At 44.3% G+C, this 21,956-nt stretch overlaps 1 protein-coding gene across 1 annotated transcript; it reads left to right on the top strand.

The window, feature by feature from the left end:
* The first annotated feature begins 1,578 nt into the window (after positions 1-1,578).
* On the top strand, positions 1,579-20,879 carry RETREG2 (reticulophagy regulator family member 2). The gene is made up of 9 exons (XM_035127455.3): positions 1,579-1,946; positions 7,156-7,262; positions 10,919-10,949; positions 11,832-11,967; positions 13,292-13,376; positions 13,642-13,779; positions 14,042-14,136; positions 14,404-14,539; positions 17,857-20,879. Exons 1-9 carry the CDS (start codon positions 1,687-1,689, stop codon positions 18,534-18,536), a joined length of 1,668 nt encoding a protein of 555 aa, XP_034983346.3. The 5' UTR covers positions 1,579-1,686; the 3' UTR covers positions 18,537-20,879.
* Positions 20,880-21,956: the final 1,077 nt, after the last annotated feature.

The raw sequence follows: 21,956 nt of genomic DNA, 5'->3' as shown, positions 1-21,956 counted from the left end.
AGGAATTTGGATTTTATCTTTCCATAAGAGTCTGTTTCTCATTTCTTCAACTGCTTTGTTAGGCTCTGTTCACAAAACAGTCCTTCAGTTTATTAGATGTACTTCAAGTCAAGTCGTCAAGTCAGCAGCATTCCTTGTGCTCATTCACATAAAGGAGTAATTAAAAATGACTATTACTCATACTTTAATCTAAGCACAACCACGAGGTCTCCTGATTAGGCATTCGGTTTGTGGTGTTGAATGTTGTCTGTTAACTGTTCTATCCTGTTTTCCCTTTGTTTAAACCATTCATGAACCAAGAACTTATACATTGACTGCATAATGAACCATATGTTGTAGATATTACTCCACATTTATTATGCTATTTTTGTGATATACAAAGGACATGAGAAAACTTGGTATACTTATTTGTATAACATTCTTGTTTTTAAAATGCAATAAAAAGTTATTCAAAAACGAAAAGAAAAAATGAGTAATTTTAGCATGTAAGCTTTTTAGTTCTCCAGAAATTGTTCATCAGACTAGATGGTAAACAAAGCAGGGGAAAGAGAGAGGGGGGAAAGTTAGGTAAAGAATGAAAGTGCATCGTTCAATCTTAAGCCTTCTGCAAGATACTGTACCTTTTGGCTTTGCTACCAGTCTACATTTTCTCCCTCCCACCCTGCTGTTTACCTTATTTTGCCTGATGAAGACTTCTGGAGAATTCAAAAGCTTGCACGCCATTTTCTGACATTTTTGTTGCCCTAATTAATATGTTGCGCTAATATAGGTTTTGGAATGTTGCAGTATTGTGAGGTGTGTATTTTATTTTATTTTTAGTGAGGAATGTTTCGTCTTGGCTCCACCTCTACGCTGCAAGCTGTCAGAAGCCACTTTCTCTGCCATAGTCCCCACCTGCAATATAAGGACAATGGATGGTGTTACTATTGGTAGTCCTGCCAGCCTAGCAGTTCGAAAGCACGTCAAAGTGCAAGTCGATAAATAGGTACCGCTACAGCGGGAAGGTAAACGGCGTTTCCGTGTGCTGCTCTGGTTCGACAGAAGCGGCTTTGACTTGTAATGCTGGCCACATGACCTGGAAGCTGTACGCCGGCTCCCTCGGCCAATAACGCGAGATGAGCGCTGCAACCTCAGAGTCGGTCACAACTGGACCTAATGGTCAGGGGTCCCTTTACCTTTATTATTGGTAGAGCAATTCTTAAAACGTTTCAAACCCATTTTTAAATACACACACAGACATTTTTCCACACGAAATAACCTGAGTTAAAAAAGAATACGACTCGTCCCTTCTTTGCTGGTGTTTATTTTCTTTTTAGAAGGGAGCGGCGGGCAGTCCACTCGCAGCTATAATTTCTCCATGGTTTTCCAATAGACAGCCTTTTCCTTTTCGCCCTAGAAGCGGAGGGTTGAAACAGCCTCAAAAGAAACCCGGGATTTCGATTTCTACAGGAAACCGAATAGTAGTCGCTCTCAACTTTTCCTATCTCTATTCTTGAATTGCAGCGACTGGGCGGCTTGCGCATGCGTGTCGCATGAAAACATCCCGCTTCAAGTTCCGAGGCCGATGCACGTGATCGCTGAGTCGCTCTGCCTCGGCGTTTGTAGGGCTGCTGCTGCTTCCGGCCGCGGCTGTCAGGAGGACTCCTCGCTCCTCCCCCGCCCCCTTCCTGATCGGTGGCTGAAGAGATGGCGAGCGGCGGCGGCGGCGGCGGCAGCTCGGATGTCCCGGCGGCAGAGGCAGGGGAGCCGGTGCCGGTGCCCGGTGCCTGCGCGGCCGGAGGCGAGGAGGAAGAGGAGGAGGAGCAGGAGGTCTTGGCTCTGGCCGTCCACCTGAGACGGCGCCTGAGGGGCTGGGAGGCGACGGTGGCCGCCGTGCAGCGGCTGCTGGTCTGGGAGAGGCCGCCGCAGAGCCTGGCCGGGGCCGCCGCGCTCGGAGCTGCTCTGTGGTGAGAGGAGGCGGAAGCCACTCGGGGTGGGGGGGTGGGCGCAGGATGGGGCCCCGGGAGGTAGCGCGCGCGGATGGGGTGTTGCTCTTATGCGTGGCAGCGGCGGCGGTTAGGAACCGCACGAAGGGGGCTGAAAGTAGAGCCGGCAGGTAGATGGGGTCGTGGATGCGCCTGACGTGGTTTTAGCTGGTTCTCTCGGCGAGAGAAAGCAGGCGCGGCTGCAAGAGAGCCCTGGCCTTAGGGTCACCTATCCTGCTGCAAATTTAATACCACATAGAGCTATTCTCCTACGTGTGCTTACTTGGGAGTAGGCCCCTATTGAAATCCATTGGGTAAAGGTGGATAAGCTTGTGCTCCTCATAATCTTCCAGTTGTCTGCAGGGAAGCTTTCTAAGGGAAAGGAGTTGCCAGTCTGATGTGAGGTGGGCCTATGTGGCAGCTTTAGGGTAGCGTTTTCTGATGTGGGTCAAGGGTAGGATTGCTCTCTCACGCACAGTAAATGAGCAAATAGTATTTCACAGTTATAGCTCAGGAATAGCTGTTCTGTTTCATTCTGAGTGTCTGCCATGCATTATTTTGGAATAGGTTGATAGCCCCATGTGATTATGTTTTGCTTATGTATGTAACCCTTCCCTTCTCTAAGGATCTCAGGATTGCATATATAGGGTTTCTCTGGCTATTCTCATAGCAACCCTGTAGGGTTGGTTGAGCTTAGTAATAATGAGTTGCCCAAGTCAGTAAGCCGGAGTTTGGACCAAGATCTCCCCAAATCAATCAAAACACACATTCAATTTGTGCAAAGATTTTGGTTGGGACATTTGGAAATAGGTTTCTTGAGGTTAGGGAATTGTGGGGAAAGGTACCGTGTAGGCTTGTATGAGGAATGGAGCTTTGTTCAAGGGAAGTGGAATAGGTAAGAAATTTGCAGTTATGGAAGGGAATCTAGGGCTGTGAAGTTGAATGGTAGTTGCAAGGAAGAGATCTGGTAAAATGTAGTTATACAATGGTGATGGAAAGGCCTTGCAACAGGTAAAACTACACAGTGCATGTGTAAAAGATAAAAGTTGATATGAGCAATAAAGCATTTGAGAATGGAGGATATTTGGTTGTGACTTCCCTCAATGGCCAAGGATTATCCTATTTTAAAGGAGGCACAGGTGTGCAGGGACATCCCCCACAAGTTGGAGTCATTCTGAAAAGAGCAGCACTTCTTCCAGAAGTAAGAGCAATGTGAAGGAACACTGAGATGAATTACTAATTGATAGTGGGTGGAATGTGCATTAAGTTTGTATGACTGTCTGGATCACTACCCCAGCCCCAAAGTAATTCAGATGGGCCTTTAAATGTTATCTGACTTTTGGATTCTTTCCCTTATCTTCTGAAAGTTAAAAAAGAACTGCTAGATACCTTTAAAACCAACAGATCTCTGGACCCCATACTTTTGCCCAGTTTTTGTATCACTCTCCTTCTAGCAATCTAGAAGTTTCTGTTTGGAAACAACAACAAATCATAAAAGCAATGTAAATCCTTCTTTTGTGGTTCTTCATTAGTCTGAGAAAAGTGGTGATTCTAAATATTCTCTCCTGGGGACCAATATTCTCTCCTGGGGACCAATTTTCTCCCTATGAAGGGAGGCAGTTAGATGACTTTAAAATAATGGACCCTGAAAGCTTTAGTCAAAGAAATTCATAACATCTTTGCATCTTCATGTATTGTAGACCTCCAAAAATTGTGACATGACATGAGTGATTTAAGAGATAGGAAAGAATGGGAAACTTTCATTTGCTCCTGCTTGGCACTACCATTACATTTTGAAGCAGTTTTCTTTACCTTTATAAACAAATCCAGAATGGTGCCTCAAGTTATAATTATCATTCAAAGAGGAATTGCATGTTGGAAGTGGAAAGATGTTGGGTCAGCTGTCTAGTGAAAAAATGATTGCACCCTCCTGTAGCAAACTCTTGCTTGTCTAATTGTTAAAATTTATCCCAGATGTCTGGGGGGGGGGAAGTAAGTTCAACAGCCTTCCCCCTGGATTACTTGCTTATTTCAGAAATAAGAATCTACTTTACAGGGAGTCAGTACTGGGCTCAGCAGGTCAATGGTCTACTACTTTCACTGGCAGAGAGACTCTAGAGTCGCAAGTCAAAAACCTTCCCAGCCCTAGTCCCTGAGACTCTTAACTGGCGATAGCAGGGACTTAACATTGGACTTTCTACATGCCACACATGTACTCTGCCTATGAGCTATAGAGAAGAGTATAGAACAAGCTGCATGCATGAGTCAGTAATGGGGTTCCCTCCTTGAGATTTGTCTGTCTGAGACTACTGCTGGTCTTTTATGGATGAAATGTTGTTGCCCCTGGCCACAGTGCAGTCATGGATTGATTAAGTCCCAGGTGGACCCAAGAAGGCTTCGCTTTGAGGCATATTTTGTGGCATCTTCTACACTTGATCTAACAAGAATTGCAGTCACAAGCTTAGGATGTGGGACTTAACATTGGTTGGGTTTAGCGTCATGTAGACTTCCCTCTTCATTCTCAAAGTATAAACAGACCTCTCCCTGACGCACGGGTGGTGCCAAGAGCGCCTCCAGGACTTGGCTTGTGATAAACACGGACTGCTACCAGCAGCTGCAGATAATTGGAGACTCGCCCAGGAGTGTTTCTACTTAGAATTTGTGCACTCACTGTGTACGACCCAAATGGTTCATACTATCCCCAGCTTGGGCCTGGTAGCTTAGTAGTAACCCCTGGCAATGTGCCAGGCTGTTAGTAAGCCCTACAAGCGGCTAGAGGCCCTCTGCCAGTTGTGCTCTTGTTAAGCCTGCAGTGGATGAGAACTGTAGTGCTAGCACATTCCTCGCTTTCTGCCTATCCTGCCTCTGCGCACACAGCAACATTGAACAAGCCCGTGTGGTGGAATCCAGCATACAGCGGGGGGAGGGGGGCATCCTGTTTACTCTTGCACAGACAATGAGCTGACTGTCAACAGAGCAGATTCACAGGCTGGAGTCAAGCAGGGATTGGTAGTACACTTCCAGAGACTGGTTTGTAGAGATGTTAATTTAAACTAGAAATGTTTTTTGTTATAATACTTAATAACAATGTAAGAGAAGGGAGAATGACCCTGCCAGAAAAGATTTTCTCATTAAAAGAAGAAAAATTATCAAACAGTAATATTTACAGGACTAGAAAGAGAAGAAAACATAACATAAAAGAAGCCAGCAGCATATTTTTTAGTTACCTGCCATGCTCGGGCTAATATATTTCAAATTACCAGGCGCCACCAACATCATTTTTCTAGTTGACTGGATGCCTGTAATTTTTAAACCTTCAATTACATAGAGTACAGGTCTCTAAACTGTACACTCATGGTCCAATGCATAGAAATCCAGTGTCTATAATAGATTTCAGTTGGAAGCTGTATGCAAGACTTTCAAGGATGTGAACTTCTGCCAGTGATAGCTCAGATAGGTAGAAAATAAAAAGGAACTGGGGTGCACATCCCATTCCCACAATAAGCTTTGGGTGAACAGAAGAGTATATTTTATCAGAGTGCATTAACTCATTTCTTGCCCAACACTTTGGTTCAGTGTGTTTATGTCAATAATAGACAAAATGTGTAAACAGAAAAATTAGGAATTTGGTGTTTCCACCTCAAATTGTGGTTTGGACCACCCCAAATCATAGATTCACACATGCAGGATAATGTTATCTAGAGATGACAGACTCATAGACTCATATCTAATGCAAGTTTTTTAAACACAGGACACTGTCAAATGTGTTGGTCTAAGGCCATTGTCAATGATAGCCAAGCACATGTAGAAAAGAATAAAGAACTGGGGAAGGGATGCAGTTAACTTTGGTATATCACAAATCATCCACATCTGCAGGGTGGTACTCTCTAGGATAGCATAGAGTCACATCAAGCCCAATGCTTTTTGGAGTAGCAAGGTGCTATCAATTGCATGGGTCTACACCAGGGGTCAGCAACCTTTTTCAGCCGTGGGCTGGTCCACCGTCCCTCAGACCATGTGGTGGGCCGAACTATATTTTGGGGGGGAAATAAAAATGAACGAATTCCTATGCCCCACAAATAACCCAGAGATGCATTTTAACTAAAAGGACACATTCTACTCATGTAAAAACACGCTGATTCCCGGACCATCCGTGGGACGGATTGAAAAGGCGATTGGGCTGAATCCGGCCCATGGGCCTGAGGTTTCCTACCCCTGGTCTACACCAATAATTGTCAAAATATGTACAACTCTACTGCTGGACGTGTGAGTATATGGTTTGGTGGTTCCTAAGTTCCATCTTATTTTTTTACACATTTTCGTTGTCGTTGGCATAGTTTCACACCACACAGTGTCTTGTGTCCAAGCACTGTGTTGCTAGACCAAATGCAATTTGGGTGTAACCATTGTGGTCCAAAGCAAGTTTGGGTTGCACAAACCCAGTTCCTTATTCTTTTCTACATTTGTTGGCTATTAATTATTTGTTATATTAGAATAATATAATTTCTAAAATTGGCTATCATTGGACTACATAGAAATTTATAATCTGACATAAATTTTATGGATGTCATTCTTCATGAGATAGGTGCTGCAGCAGAGTGACAGACAGTTATTTTGCAAAATAGCTTCCACAAACGTACCAACGGGCACATGATGTCTACTGATGTTTCCCCTTTCTGACCTACCGTATCTCCTATGTCATCCAAGTGGAAATTGCTTTCAGTAATGACTTTGCTCCTGAAATTTATTATAGGACACTGGTCTATAGTGTTGGACTTGGACTTTGAAAACTTTGAAATGTACTCTAGCATTTGACATAATGTGGCCTAGATCAGGCATAGGCAAACTCGGCCCTCCCGATGTTTCGAGACTAGAATTCCCATCATCCCTGACCACTGGTCCTGTTAGCTACGGATGATGGGAGTTGTAGTCCCAAAACATATGGAGGGCCAAGTTTGCCTATGCCTGGGCTAGATCAAGGGCCACTGGCCTAGTGCCAAGGTACCTGCAAAGGCTTTCACTGGTGCCCCAGATACTGAGCTTAAGTAAGTAAGTAAGTAAGTCTCTAGCCCTTCTAGAAAGGAAGTTATGGGGTAAAATGTGCAGGTACTTTCTCAGCAATTTCTGTGAAATGAGAGTGAGAGTGAGATGGCCTCCTTTAATGTATCTCTTTGTCCCTGTAACTTTCCAGGCTGTTTTCCTCCACTTCGTTGCGTCCTCTATTCCTCCTCAGCATGGGCCTTATTGGTGTTCTCCTGTTGGAGAGATGGAAGCCTCAATTCCTGTTGGATTTCTCAGGTAAGTGAAGTAGTGAAGGTTGTACAAGTAAAGGAAGTGTTGTAGTTCTGGAGCAGGGATAATCTTGGTTGATTCTTGCACTCTTGCAAGTTCAGTTCATTCCTTCCTGTCCTGCTGTGATTTCCTGCTGATCAAGCCTTGAACTAACACTTCCCCCCCTTTTGCTGTACAGTACTACACTGAATAAAGAGTAGCAAGTACAGTAATGTTGTTCCCATCCCTGCCTAGGAACCAGCATTGCATTGAGGATGGGGAATTGCTGATTTGGCAAACAACCATTGCCTTCTTGAGATAGTTTGTTTCTGCAAAGCTAATTCTGTTTTACACCTTAATAGAAATCAAAGCAAGTTTTGCCACAGACTGTCTGGTTCACATGGAACACCACTGAGAATTGGAATTCTTTGGACTAAAGGCACTTGGTTAATATTTGCTGGGGGGTTTTCTTCATCATCTCTTTGCTTCTGCTCATGTTGAGAATGCATATTAGAACACCTTTCTGTTTGTTGAGGGCAGTCATGTGAGAAATGCTGTTTGGCTGAAAGATTAAATGTAGCAATTTGTTTTGTACAGTTAGATCTTAAGGAGTGTGGATGTAACTGCCTGCAAGTCTTAACCATTTTTGGATTAAATAGGTGGTATCATGAGTGCCTGAGTGAGAACCAGGCAACTGTGGTGTTGGCCTACAATGTCTAATGTCTTTCCTTCACTGTCCTCAAGAAATACACCCTTGGTGAGCTCAGCATGTGGTGCACCAGGGGCTAGCCTTTTGTTGGTCCAAGTGGAATCCACATAGTGGAATCTCTACTCAACTCTTCTTAGGACACTTTTTAGGACACATATGAGCAACAACTTGCAGTGTCTGGTTTTCAATAATCAGTATGTATGAGGTTTCACAGTATCTGCAATCCTGCAAGAAAGAAGCTGATCACAAGATGTTAGAGGGAGTCTATTGTCTGGATTTAATATTGAATTGACTTAATCAACCCTGCTGTGCCCAGACATCAAACCCTAAACAAAATACTGGCAGGGAGTGGTTAAGAAAAACAGAGACCTAGGTGCCCTGTTCAAGCAGGACTTGTAAAAACATTGCAGCCCAGAAGATTGGATCACACACTCTTCTTGTGCAGTAAGGTGTATCATGTCAGTTTCACTTTGTGATTTTTGAAATTCCCATGTCACAGAATGATTCAAAGCACCAGTTATATCACTCTTAGCAACAGACTTCTGCTTTAATCTTCCTGTGCTGGAGGAATTTCCTTTAGAGTAGCAGGATCAGCATCATTTTATTTTTATGTTAAATATTACTTGAGTTAAGTTAAGGCTGTTTTGTTCCAGATAACTGCTGGCAAAGAGCAGAGTTGCTGTGGGGTTACATAAGACAAAATAGTAGGCCAGCCATGGTGAGCTGAGGATTATTTTCTTCCTACTTTTGTTAAACGACCTGGTGAGCAGAACTACCATCCATCTGATTTATGTAAGATCAACTGACAAGCCATCTATCCAAGAAGCATGTAATGTTGACCCTCATAACTGACACAGTCATCCTGATTGGATCCCAGGCGGATTCTGTTGTGATCCTTATGAATCGTATTGGAGCTGTATCATTAAATAGAAATGCAGCTTCCTCTCTTGGTTTGAAGGACCAAGAAGAGCAATTCTGAACATGATGAACATTTTTCATATGCAGAATAGAGCCAAGTTTATAGAGAAACTGTACTGAGAAATTCACTGTGGATTCAAGGTTAATAACTTGCTGTTGCAGTGGACTGAGATTTCTGTGTGGTCCTTCAGGCCCATCGGACTGCTACACAAGGTGAAGCTATTGTTAAATGAGCAGCACAGTGCCCCTGCCAGAGCTAAGAAAGTCAAAGGCTGCATTAGCTTCCTTGTTGGTGCATTAGGAGGTACAAAACAGAGTGGTGTAAATAGTTGCGTTCCTACTGCCCCAGTACATGATGCCTGGATTCAGTACTCTGGCAAGCAACAGAACTGAAATAACAGGCAAGCACAGTAGCCCATGTATTTGGAGCTGGCGTAAACAAACATTACAGCCAAGCTTCTGTGTTAACAATAGTAGCTTTTCACACTCCTGAAATGGGCCCAAGATTTTTCATGTGGGCAGTGGCTGCTGCAATGCCTGAGTACCCACCAGAATCTCTGCTGCCCAAGGAAGATGGTGATTGGCTCCCTCTGTTAGGGCTGATTGCCTGGAATCTGGGTCACAGACTTAACAAGATTGCTTTTCGACGCTTCACTGCTCTATTCACCAGCCTGTCAGCTCTGTGTATGTGGCCCAGGGGAAACCCCTGAGCTAGCCCCAAGCGCTGTAGCTTGTATAGACTGTGTGCAGCTGACTGCACATTATAAATAACAGCATAGCACGTCAACTACACTAGTCAGTCACATCTGATGAGCTTTGAATTCTAGCTTCAAATCTCTAATGCAAAAGAGCTTATTCACACACCTTCTCTACAACTAGGCTCAAACAAAGGTCACATGTTAAGGTGCTCCCTGAGTGGCTTTGTAAAGCTAGGGTTTCTTTTTTTCTCACATAACATATTTTATTGAAATTGGAAGAAAATACAAAGATTGATATCAGGTATCTTTTTATAAGACTAAAAAACTATTCTAAATAAAAATACAAATCAGAAAGAAAAGGGGGGAAACAAGATGAAGAAGAAAAAAGAAAAAAGGGGGGGATGAGAAAACAAGAACTTCTGATTCCTCATCTGTCAGCTATATGTAGAAAATTATTCAACATATCCACTCCAAGATAAACACCCAACAAATCTACTTTGTAGAAACCAAAGCCAAGGTTTCTTCATCCTTCCAAAGCAATCCAACTTCTACATCAAGAACATTCCAATTCTGTGCCCAAACTTAGTTATTCGAGTAAATGTGTGGCTTACGTAGTGTATACCTTCTCAGTTTTGATTACATCTGAATCAGTTCAGGAAGTTTGTTCAAAGTGCAGACTTCTTTGATGAGTGTGGGGTATACGGCAGAGGAAAAGCTGAATGCATGTATAGGAGTGTGATTTGAGGTGGCATTGGAAAGAGGACACAAATACTTTTGCATCCTGGAACTTTGTGTGAACCCTGTCTCTTTCCAAAGTGAATATTTAAACACAAGAGTAAGGGAAATGCTTTTGGAAATAATATAAGGAGCTACCGGAGATTCTCACATAAAATATTTCGTACCAACAGCCCTGCCCAGAGCACTCTCCCCACCCTTTTGAGTTTGCTCAGACTTTGGTGATTGCTTACTGGCAAAATATGTTAGTATTCAAACCTGTTGGCCAGAGCTATGAGAGAGAAAGTTCCTCAGCAGAGGCGGGCTGTGCTCTGTTTCAGAACTCCCCCTTCCACAGTTGCAATTTTGTTAGTTGGAGTATGTCTTGGGACATCAAACAATGCAGATCTTCTGTAGTTGTGTGTGTGGAGCTACATAGAACATGATAGCTCTGTTGGTTAGAGCATGGTGCTGATAATACCAAGGTTGCAGGTTTGTGTTAGCAGCAGCCTGCCCTAACCAACTGAGCTATCATGCTCTAAGTGCTGAAGGCCAGGCTGCTGAAGGAAGTAACCTCTAGCATTTAAACTGTCACACTTCAATTACTGCTTAGCTGAATTATATTTTTCTTCTTTCTCCTACAGTGCAGCCATTAGAGGAACCTGGAGGAGACAGGTAGGTTTGCTTTGTATTGTCTTCATAGTGGAGTCGGTTCTTGCCACCCTTCTGCCTTGCCTGCTCTCTTTTACTCAGTATTTTGACCTGTGTCATGACCTGAGAATTGCTTCCCCAAATGGGTTTGTAGGGCTCCTTACTTATTTCCCTTCATTAATGGGGTCAGGTTTTGTTCTGTTTTCGGTTTCTAGAATTTGGAAGAGTCAGATGGATGCCTTCTCCGGGTTTAATGGCATTTCAAGGCCAAGAGGAGGTGCTCAATTGCAGCCATCACCTACTGGATGGATGTCTGTCCTGAAAATGCCACCTGAGGCTTAGGAGGCATAGGGATCCAAGAAAGGAATGTAGGAAGGAATTAACAGTTGTGCTGTGGCAGTCGTTTCATCAGCACAAGCCTTTCAGTTTCTCGGACGGAACAATCTCCCATCTCCCCCTGCCCCTGGTCTGGGAGGGTCTCCCAATCTTCCCAGGGCTGATTTCTCTGTGGGGTGGGAGTCCTGTTCCACAGGCAGATGTTCTTGTGCAAGTTTCTGTTAGCAGGACTAGTTAGTTGAATCCTGCCCCTTGTGGGTGGGCTTCACCTAACCAGCCCCATCGGTGAAAGCCCTGCTCAAGCACTTTGCTTGTGGCTTTCCCTCCTCTCTTCCCCCCACCCCTCAACTTGGCTCTGGGGGAGTTGTAGGAACCAATGAGGGGAGAGGCAAGCTGGATTACTTACACATATGGAACAATTGAAAGAGGTCAACATCTGGCCATAACTTTGTTCCACAACAACTTTGATAGCTTTCTGTTAATGCTGCCTGCAGGAAGTGATTCTCTGTTGCTTGTGGCAAGCATACCTGGAAGGTCTATAGTACTGATACATTGTTTCCATCCCTGTAGTGACAGTGAGATGGCAAGAGCACAGCCTCACCTGTTAAGTGTCCCAGAACTCTGTCGTTTCCTGGCAGAGAGCTGGATTACCTTCAGATTGTACCTTCAGGAGCTGCTGCAATACAAGAGGCAAAACCCTGCTAAGGTAAGCTGGGAGTCATCAGGCCCTTGCAGGAAAAATCCTAAAACATGGCTACTTTCACCCATGGCGCCTTTGGGCCGTGGCTTGTTAACACAAACATGCATATTCAAATACATTTATTCAAATACAAATACATATTCAGAGTTGCTCCTAGCACTTAGGGCTGTTTCATACTGGATTATTTTTCTACATGGATATTGCTTCACTTTAAGAAAGGATGTGCATACACAACAATATGTGGTGTAAACATTGTATTCCCAACAATTTTAAGGGAATCTAGTATTCTTCACAATATATGTGGAAACAAAAAATGGGAATAGGGTTTTAACCAAGTATGCCAGTACAGACAAGGTACAGTGTGTTCCAGAAACTATCCTGAGAAAAATAGCTGAGGGCAGACATACCGTTCGCCTGCACATATGTGTTGATGTTGCTTTGTAGATGTCACTTCTTTGTTTCTTTTTCCTCTGCTCTCACCCAGTTCTGTTTTGTAATCCAAAATGCATAATGTGATATATTTGTGTTGCAACTCTGTTCTTGACATTTGTCTTTCATTGCAGAGGTGCATTTCTATGTAGTGGCCTCATTCCTGCATTGAAATGTGAGATTGCTGCTTGCAGCAGTTGCTCCATATAATCAGTAAATGAGCAGTTCTGGCCCTGAAAAGAATTCACATTTTCTTGCTGTAATATCTGGGATTTATGAGCATAGATGGCAAGTAGGTCTCTCTATAGATTAATTAATGGCCTGTCCTTGGAGGAGAAAGCATTACCTTATATTATATAGTCAAGATCAGTTAAATGGAAAGCAGGTAGAGAGGGGATTAATGTATGGGCCTTATTTTATCTCAGGATGAGGGAAGTCCTGAAATCTGTTCCAGTCACCTTTTGCCAGTGGTAAATTTCTTCCATTTCCATTGACAGCCTTAATAGTGAATCAAACACATACTCCTTTCAGAGTGTTGGGATTGGCATAGAAAAAATCAGGCTTTTTCCTCTTGTAGTCAGCTATTTGCCCATTTGCCAGTTACTTTCAGACAAGCAGCTTGCTGTTGCAGGTACTTCTGGATCCCCACCCAGCTCTGTTATAACACTACCTGGTAGCAGCACCTGGGAGCAAAAGAGTAGCCAATCGTTCTGGAATGGCAGAAGCACAAAGCATGTAAAATGGCTGTGTGGGCGAATACAAGCAGTTACTAATGAAAACAAGGCTCTTTGGGATTGGGGGCGTCTCTTGAGCCATTGCAAAGGTGGCTATTGGCTGTCCTGGGAATGCTTCCACTGTGTTAAACCTTTCTTCTCTATCTCCTTTTGCCTTGTACTTCCAGTTTTGTGCCAGAGTCTGCTCAGGATGCTTGATCTTAGCAATAGTAGGACACTATGTTCCTGGAATCATGATTTCCTACATTGTCTGTGAGTATAACTGGGCTGTTTGTATCCCTTAAAACTAGACATGTGACTTAACTAAGCATATGAACAGGAATTTTCTTTATCCAGCTCATTTAAAATAAATTAAAAGCACGTAATAATTCCGACACCTTGTGGGGCACAGGGACACAGATTGAATTGAATAAGGCTCAGCTGGTAGAGGGCTAGACACTGATTATTCTTATGGAGCATTGGCTGCCTCTTTGTCCCTGAGAATACATGCTTCTAACACTTTCTGGATTGTCTCCAGTGCTCAGTATCTTGCTGTGGCCTCTGGTGGTGTACCATGAACTTATCCAGAGGATGTACACACGCTTGGAGCCCATTCTGATGAAACTGGACTACAGCATGAAGGTGGAGACCTTGCATCTTAAACATGAAAAGAAAAGTAAGACAACAGCTCAACAGTACCTGAAATGCATAGCTTTTGATGATAGGATGCAGGACGTAAGTCCCAGCAAGTAAAAATTAGAAACTGGGCTGGCTAGCTAATCACTGGAGATGACTGGATTTTAATGTGCATTAGTGTCCAGTACTGTGAGGAAGCACAGTCTGTATGAAGCATCTGATGAAATATTCCCTTGGTCCTCTTCTTATAGGACTAGTTCCACTGATGTCCCATTAAGCATTTTGTATGTGTTTTCTAACAGAGCGTCAAGGAAAGAGTGAGCCCGAAGCTGGCAATGAGCCGATGGCAGAGACTGAAAGTGAGAGTGAGGCGGAACTGTCTGGGTATTCTCCAGTGGTAAGAGCATGGGAAGGGATACATGTTGGTGTTGAGCTTCATTCCCAAGAATTCATTTCTTTCAAGTGATGTGAGCTTGCTTGCAGGGTTGGAAGGTTTGAGATCTATCTCTCAGGGTTTAGGTGGAAGAGTTAGTCTTGGAGGATAGCTCTTCCTGATTATTGCCAGCACTAATTGTATTTCCATTCAGTAAACGGTTAATATTATTAGTGCATCCCTCTTTGAAATCCATCCTCTGAAATGTCCTCATGCTCCTCCATTTTGCAGGTGGATGTGAAGAAGACAGCTCTGGCGTTGTCAATTACAGACTCTGAGCTCTCTGATGAGGAGGCCTCTATCCTGGAGAGTGGAGGCTTCACCGTCTCCAGAGCTACCACACCACAGCTGACCGACGTGTCTGAAGGTGCCATTTTCTTACTCCCCAAACCCAAATGCTACATATTATTTGGGGCCACTGTGTAGTAGAGTACAAGTTGTGTATTCCCTTCTAGAGTGTTCAGAGATGAAAACTAGGATATGTAGGGTAGTTGTTGGGCTTAGAATTCATGAGAATGATGAACTTTAGGCTGAAAAATACCAAAATCAAATTTGATTCCTGATTTCCAGGCTTTGAGTGGCCCCTGAATACAGCTATCTTCACCAGGAAACATGGATGTACTTGTTTACTATATTTTTTACATGTTACCGTGCAGAGTCCAGTGTCTTTATTATTTCTTGATTGATGATAGACATCCAGGACTGTTCTGTAACTTGCAGGCCATTGGGAGAATGCGAGTAGCTCCCTTACTATGGTTACCGGTGCCACACACAAACAGCCCCAAGTTCTTCTGCAGCATTGTTAAGTCTTCGGGGATTAGCTGTCCACTCTAGGCTCTCCTTGCCAGAGCTTTGATCCCCCTACACTCTTCTCCCCCACCCTCTAAGATGAACAGCGGACATTACCAAGGCAACATATTTCACTGAGGCTGTCCTTGAGGCTGTAAGCCAAAAAGACCCACTTCTTCAACCAATCCATTTCCTTGTCACCCTAGCCTTGCCTTACATCAGGAGTGGTCAACCTTTTTAGACCAAGGGCAGCATATTCTCTCTACCAGTGATTGGTGGGCTGAGCAGAAAATGTAAATTTTGCCTTTGTATAGTAGGCTACTTTTTAAACACACTTGCACACCCATTTCTCTCCTCCATCCAGGTCAGCAAGAGACAGTATCAGAATTTAGTGACACATCCCAGCCAGGCAAAAACACTCAAGGAAGGGTACAAACCAAGGCTGGTGAGAGGTGTGGCTTTGGGAGAGAAGGGTATGGTGCAGTAGGAAGTGTAGCCTTACCAAATCCTGAGGACCAGATGGAGAGGCTTAGAAGGCTGTATCTGGCCCCTGAACCTGAGCTTCCTTTCCCCTTAACATAACTTTTATTCATTTGCAAGCCTCCTACCCCCAACCCATACACAACAGTGTAAATTGTAAACCAGAAAGGACCATATTTTAATGCAGAAACTAGCACACTTGTACTATATAGATGTTGTAGTAGCTAGTGGTAATGTGGTATCATTACTGCTAAATCTCTGTGTATGTGAAAATCCAAAGTATTGGATCTTGTTCCATAATAGCTCATTTACACACTTAGAAGTAGCAGTTGCAGCCATTTCCACTGCAGTAGCATGCAGAGCTTTTCCTGAGGCTTTACCAATGAGGAAGAACCTGGTGGAGTAACTTCAGGGAGCCCCAGCCTGCAATGCTAAGTATGATTGTTGTTGTTTGTATAGTGTCTTAGAGTGCTTTGAAGCACACCAGCTTTGTTATCATGTTATCCTACCTGCCTTGTATGATAGGTTGTTGCCATGGTGCATGTTGGCACCAATGACGTGGGGAAATGTCATGTAACCCTGGAAACACAATTTAGGTAGCTAAGTTGAGAGCCAGGACCTTCATGGTAGCTTTATCTTAAATGCTACCCTTTCCATGCACAGGACCAGCTAGACAGGCAGGGTTGAGTAGTTCAATGTATGGATGAGATGGTGAAGAGGTTTGGATTTGTTAAGCACTGGGAAATGTTCTGGGGCAACCCAGGCCTTTACAGAAGGGACAGGCTCCATTTCAGCCAGGACAGAACCAGACTGTATATGCTTAAAGTCTAAAAGGTGGCAGAGCAGCTATTCAGCTGTTTGCTGGGAGAAAGCCACTTGAAGCTGAGGAGCATCTTGTTTGGGGCAAACCACCCAGGGGAATCCAGGAAATTACAGGGTGGTTAGATTAATGTCTCTTCTGGGAAAACTGGTGGCAAGCATAATTAAAGATTGGAATACCAAGCATATAAGGACAAGCCTTGCTGAGGCAGAAGCAGTGTGGCTTCTGCAAGGGTATGTCCTGTGTTTGAGAATGTCAGCAAGCACATAGAGAGGGAGAAAGAAGTGATCCAGTTGGCATAGTGTACTTAAACTTTCAAAAAGCCATTGACAGAGTCCCTTGCCCAAGACTCCTGATTAGGTTTAGCAGCTGTGAAATAAGAGGACATGCTGTTATAGATCAGGGCTGGTTAAGAAACAGTGGAGAGTAGAAATTAATGAAGGGTTTTCCCAATCGGTTGTAGGAAGCGGGGTCCACAAAGGTTTGGTGTTGGCACCGGTGCTTTTTAAACTTGTTCATAAATGATCTAGAGTTGGGCGTGAACAATAAGGTAGCCAAGTTTGCTGCTGATACTAAATTGTTTGGGGTGCTTAAAACAGAAAGGAATTGCAATGCGCTTCAAAAGTAGACATTAAAATTGGAAATGCAATTAAATGTAAGCAATGTAAGATTATGCATGGTGTAGAGAAAGAAAGGTGTTTCTCATAATACAAAAATCTGAGGACATGTAATGAAGCTAAATGTTGGAAGATTCAGAACAGACAAGAGAAGGTTCACATAGCACATAGTTTAAACTATGGAATTAGTTCCAACAAGACGTAGTAATGGCCACCAATGTAGATGGATTTAAAAGACAAATTTCTGGATGATAAAGCTATCAATGGCTGCTGGCCACAACGGCTTTGTTCACTGTCCACTAGTGTGTCTGAATTCCAGTTGCTGGGAGTTCCAAGCAGGAAGAGTGCTGTTTCACTCATGTCCTGCTTAACCCTAACCCTAACCCTTCTCATAGGCATATAAGAACAGGATGCAGGACTAGATGGGGCTTAGGTCTGATTCAGCAAGGCTGTTCTTATGTTTTTATTGCCCCCATATTGTAGTGCAGGGGGCAGGAGTGAGAATGAGATAGTGGTGGTACATCTAAAGCACCTAACGAGTACATGGCAAAAGTGAGATTCAAACCAAGGAGTTCCTGATTTGTACACACTCACCATAGCCACTATGATACGCAGCTCTCATACACCAGCATTAACATGCATGATACTGCATACATTTACCAGCTCAAATTTGTCCTGATGAGATGATTGAACAAGAAAGAAAGAAAAGCAGTAGCAAGATCATCGTGTGGTTGGTGACTTTTAATTAGGGAGGACAACTGTAGAACAGCAGCAGCTGACCTGTTAATGAGAGAATAGGAAAGAACATTTCTGTGCAAGGTCAGGATAAGACGATAAGGAGGCACACAAAGGCAAGTAGAGTAGGTGTATTCAGAAAACAGACTAGCAGGTGAGCTTGGAATGCCAGTTGACAATTGAGAACAGGGAATTCTGGGGTGTTTGGGGAGGCCATGTTCATACTCCCAATATGCTTTTCAGATCTGGACCAGCAGAGCCTTCCCAGTGAGCCAGAAGAGTCCTTCTCCAAGGACTTGGCAGAGTTTCCTTCTGTGGAAGAGTTTCATTCCAGAGACTTGGGACCACCCAGTGAGGATGACAACTTTGCAGTGCCTGCCCACACTGCCCACCAACTGGACTCTGCTGAGAAAGACGGTGTGGCGGCAGCAGCCATGAGTTCAGACACATCCATCCTGTGCCTGGCCTCACCCCTGCACTTTGTAAATACGCACTTCAACGGGAACGGGCAGGCAGTGGCAGGAGGAGCCCTGGAGCCCCAGCCTGTCACTGCCCAAGGCCTGGGGCTGCACATCGATTCACTGAGCCAAGAGATTGTCACCACCGCTATCAGTACAGTAGTGCAGAACACTCTGTCAGCCCTGCTCCGCTCCTCTGAGGACAACGAGGGGCCTTCTCTCTCTGAGTTCCTGCCCACTGAGCCCGAGGAGAGACTGAGCTTCCAGGCCCAGCTGTCTGAGAGTGCAGAGGTGGGGGCGGCCTCTCTGCCTGGGGGGGAGGAGGAGGAGGAAGCTGATGATTTCGAGCTGCTTGATCAGAGGGAGCTGGAGCAGATGGATGCGGAGCTTGGCCTTTCTGGAGAGACAGAGGCTCCAGCGACACCGGCTCTCCCTCCTGAAGAAGAATCCTTGCCCACCTCCTAGGTCTCACTGCTCCCCTGTATTTCTGCAGCTGCAAGGGAAGGACAAGTGAATACACAGCAGAGTTTGGTCTGTGCTGACTGGGGACGGCAAAACATCCACATTCAGTGTGTTATGTCTGGAATAGTGAGTCCTCTTCCTAGTGTTGGCCTTCCCGGCAGGGTGTTGCGTCTTGCCCACGCTTCCTAGTGGTGATGCAGTCTTTTTGGTCTGCTGCTGCAATTTGTCTGTCTTTGTCTATTTGTTTTGTTTTTTTGCACGCCGCATCCTCAGCTAGTTATCCCCGCTGCTCGCACCCACTGTTCATGCCCACACACACCCCAGTAGGAAGGAAAGCGGTTTTATTGGATGGAGGGGGTGCCAGAGGGTCTACATTGTAAATATTTTTATGAAAACATTGGTTTGTTTAGTTGGGAAGAGGGAGAAGAGATTGGTGGTATGGAGAAAATGGGTTGAGGTGTGTTTTCCCCCTTGAGTTAGAAATTTGGGGGTGGATGGGAAGTAGGGCTTCAAATGAGACATCATGTGGAGTATATTTGCTGTCAGGACAAGATGAGGGGGCAAAATTGAGCTTTGCTGCCCACCTTGTACAAGAATAGCAGCTGCTTTTGCACTTCCGAGCACTTACTTTCACCCTACAACCCAATTTCCTTTATTCAGTTGTGTGAATATGACACCTGATTTGGGCTCCAGGAAGTGGATAGTCTGGTCCTGTAGGTTCTCAACTCCAATGCCAGGCTCCCTGCAGGCTCTTTAATCCACTTGGGAAAACACAAAGCAATTTGCAGTGACTTGAAAGCTTCCTCTTCCACTTCTGCTGCTGCACTTTAAAAACAAAATCCCCTTAGATCTACTTGTTGTCACCTTTCTCTAAGGCCTGGCCGAGCCAGTTCTGCCCTATGATGCACCCTGGCCAGAGCACAATCTTCTGCTGCACTCAGCCTTGCCAGGGAAAAGAGCAGGGCAGCTTGAAAAGGAACAATGCATGTGGGACATTGGGAAGAACGTTCTCCAACTGAAAGAAGCCCTCTAGGCTTATCTCCACTCCACTCCCACTCTCAAATCACTTTTGAAACCTCAGGGGATTCACTCTTTATAGTCTTTTGCTAATTGGAGTAGTGTGCCCATTTACGTTCTCAGGAGAAAGAAGGAACTAAATGGGAGTGGCGGATTTTGGTTTTTTTTTCTCCAAAGGTGGTTACTGCCCCTGATATCTATTGCTGCTTGCACAGGTTTGCAGAATATTAATTCTAGGATCTGGTGGCTGAGTCTTTCAAATATTGATTTTAAGTTGTAATGATAAAGTGGTTTTTTTATTGTATGGAAACAGAGATGCCCCCTATTGGGTGTGTATCTTTGTTAAGAGGCAGCAGTCTGTATTCAGTAATCGCGTTCTCGACTGAGTGGATACTGCTTGCTCCCAGTAATGGATCTCATTTTTTGCCTGTTTTCCAACGATTGCTGGAGAAGCCAGGTGGGTTGGGGAGTGTCATGAATTGGCCATTTTCTTACTGTTGAAAATTTTCAAGCTGGGCACTTCTGGGCAATTCCTGATGCTTTCACATTCTCACAAGTGACTGTAGCTTTGCAGATGCAGGCTCTGAAGCTGTGATAGCTTGTCCTGCAGGCCTCAACATTTTAAACTGCACTTCTGAGAGTTTCTGACCAAGGTGAAGGTGCTGCCTCTCAGTGGGAGAGGCCACCAATCAATTCCAAGCACATTTGCAAGACCCCAGTTCTTGCCTTTTGCACCCTTCAAGTTTCATTGCTTGCCGAGTCAGTCACTGGCCCACTCTTTGTATTGAGGATGGCTGCCTGTCTCAGGTTCCTTCAGTCATGGGGCGATGATTTTCTTAAAATGCAAAATGATCTTGTTCTCCAGAGTTGGTTTCCTTTCTGACCTGTGTTGCTTGCCCCAGCCCAGCCCAGCCTGAGTCAAATGTTGTGGGGTGGATGTCTGTTAAAACAGCTTCCTCCTAATGTCTGCACTTTGGAAATGGGCAGCCACATGGCACTGAGTGTGGAGCTTGCTCGCCTTTGTGTTGTGTCCTGAGCACAAATTTTGCTATCCCTACCACCAGCCAGAAGCCCTAGCTTTCCCATTCTGGTGCAGGAGGCATGTTATATGTTTGTGTTTTTCTCTGAAGCTCTAAGCTGTCTTCCTCTTCTTTGGTGGCAACAGCGCCATACTGCTCCATGATAGGGGCCTTCTGAGGAAGGGCTGGGAGGTTGCTATGTCACCCAGGAAAGGCAGAGGGCTTTGAACTGTGTAGCGGTGTTTATTCTATGGCTAAATATTTAAAACAAACTGTAGTCTTTTTAATAAAAAAGGTTCAAAGATGTGAATTTTGGGTTAAAAGTTCTAACACTTTATCTTATCCAATCACCCAGAAACCCCACCTGGCCCTTTCCCTACCCCTTTCTCAATTTCCCAGGTATCCCTGATGCACTGGGATCTGGCAGCCATTTTAAGCCTATGTCCAGGTAGTTATTATCCTATTTATGGTCTTTCCTGATAGTATTCAGTATTTCATTGCACATGCATTGCAGCTCCACTAAGACTCCATTGTTCACTCAATTCAGGAAGTTACGGTATGTCCAGTGTTCAGTAACTGCTGTAGGTGAGCAGCTGGCACAACCTTGAACAGAAGGCAAGATGGCAATAATGCTACACAAGCCATCATATCCTTTAGTATCTTCTTAGTTCCAGTTCTCACAACCACCCAAAGTTGTAATAAGCATGTGCCTTGTACTATGTCAGGATCCAGGTGGGAATATACACAATTGCATGCTGTACCATACAGTTTTGTTTGTTGTTGAAAACTAGTGCATTTGGAGTGCAGAATAGAACTTTGCTCTTCATGCTAATGGACACGACAGCTTGAGATGCTGCTGTTTCCCTTTATTGCCTCTCATTTAACTGCTACCCTAAGATAACTGAGAAGTCTGTAAAGCCTATTAACATCAGGTGTCTTTTGAGGTTGGATATCTGGGTAAAGTAAAGGAACAGAGATACAGCTATAACTCCTAACTCATCTAACCTAAGATCTCCCATGCAATCTGGAAACCATTGTTAGTTCAGCTTCCTTTTCTGCTAGATTCTCAAAGCAAGTAGATTAATCCAGTTTAGCTGCTTTTGATTCCATGGGCTCTACACCTTGTGTTCCAGGAGTTTAGCCCCCATGCACAGCAAAGATGGACTTTCCAAACAAATGGTGCAAAGCTTATAAGTTAACTACAGGTGCATTGGGTTCTTAAGCATATGGGCTGCATTCTCTTCAGACAGGCTTCCAAGGACCACCTGCTAGTGCTGATGATTGTAAATTTTAACTTTGAACTGTAGGTTCTTTCTATCCTACATCCAGGCAAGCAAAGGGCTTGGACACAATGCTAGGACACATTTCAGCCAGGCAAAAACACTCA

Source organism: Zootoca vivipara, chromosome 1 (assembly GCF_965207765.1).
Source record: "Zootoca vivipara chromosome 1, rZooViv2.hap1.1, whole genome shotgun sequence".
Classification (NCBI taxonomy): domain Eukaryota; kingdom Metazoa; phylum Chordata; class Lepidosauria; order Squamata; family Lacertidae; genus Zootoca; species Zootoca vivipara.
The sequence above is the reverse complement of the archived record's forward strand: the minus strand, read 5'-3'. Positions and strand labels throughout refer to the sequence as shown.

What these genes read in the sequence shown, in the direction of transcription:
- RETREG2 (XM_035127455.3), top strand. Translation starts at nt 1,687, where the DNA reads ATGGCGAGCGGCGGCGGCGGCGGCGGCAGCTCGGATGTCCCGGCGGCA. An exon ending in GCGCTCGGAGCTGCTCTGTG is followed by an intron (nt 1,947 to 7,155) that starts GTGAGAGGAGGC and finishes GTAACTTTCCAG; the next exon opens with GCTGTTTTCCTCCACTTCGT. An exon ending in TGTCTGGGTATTCTCCAGTG is followed by an intron (nt 14,137 to 14,403) that starts GTAAGAGCATGG and finishes TCCATTTTGCAG; the next exon opens with GTGGATGTGAAGAAGACAGC.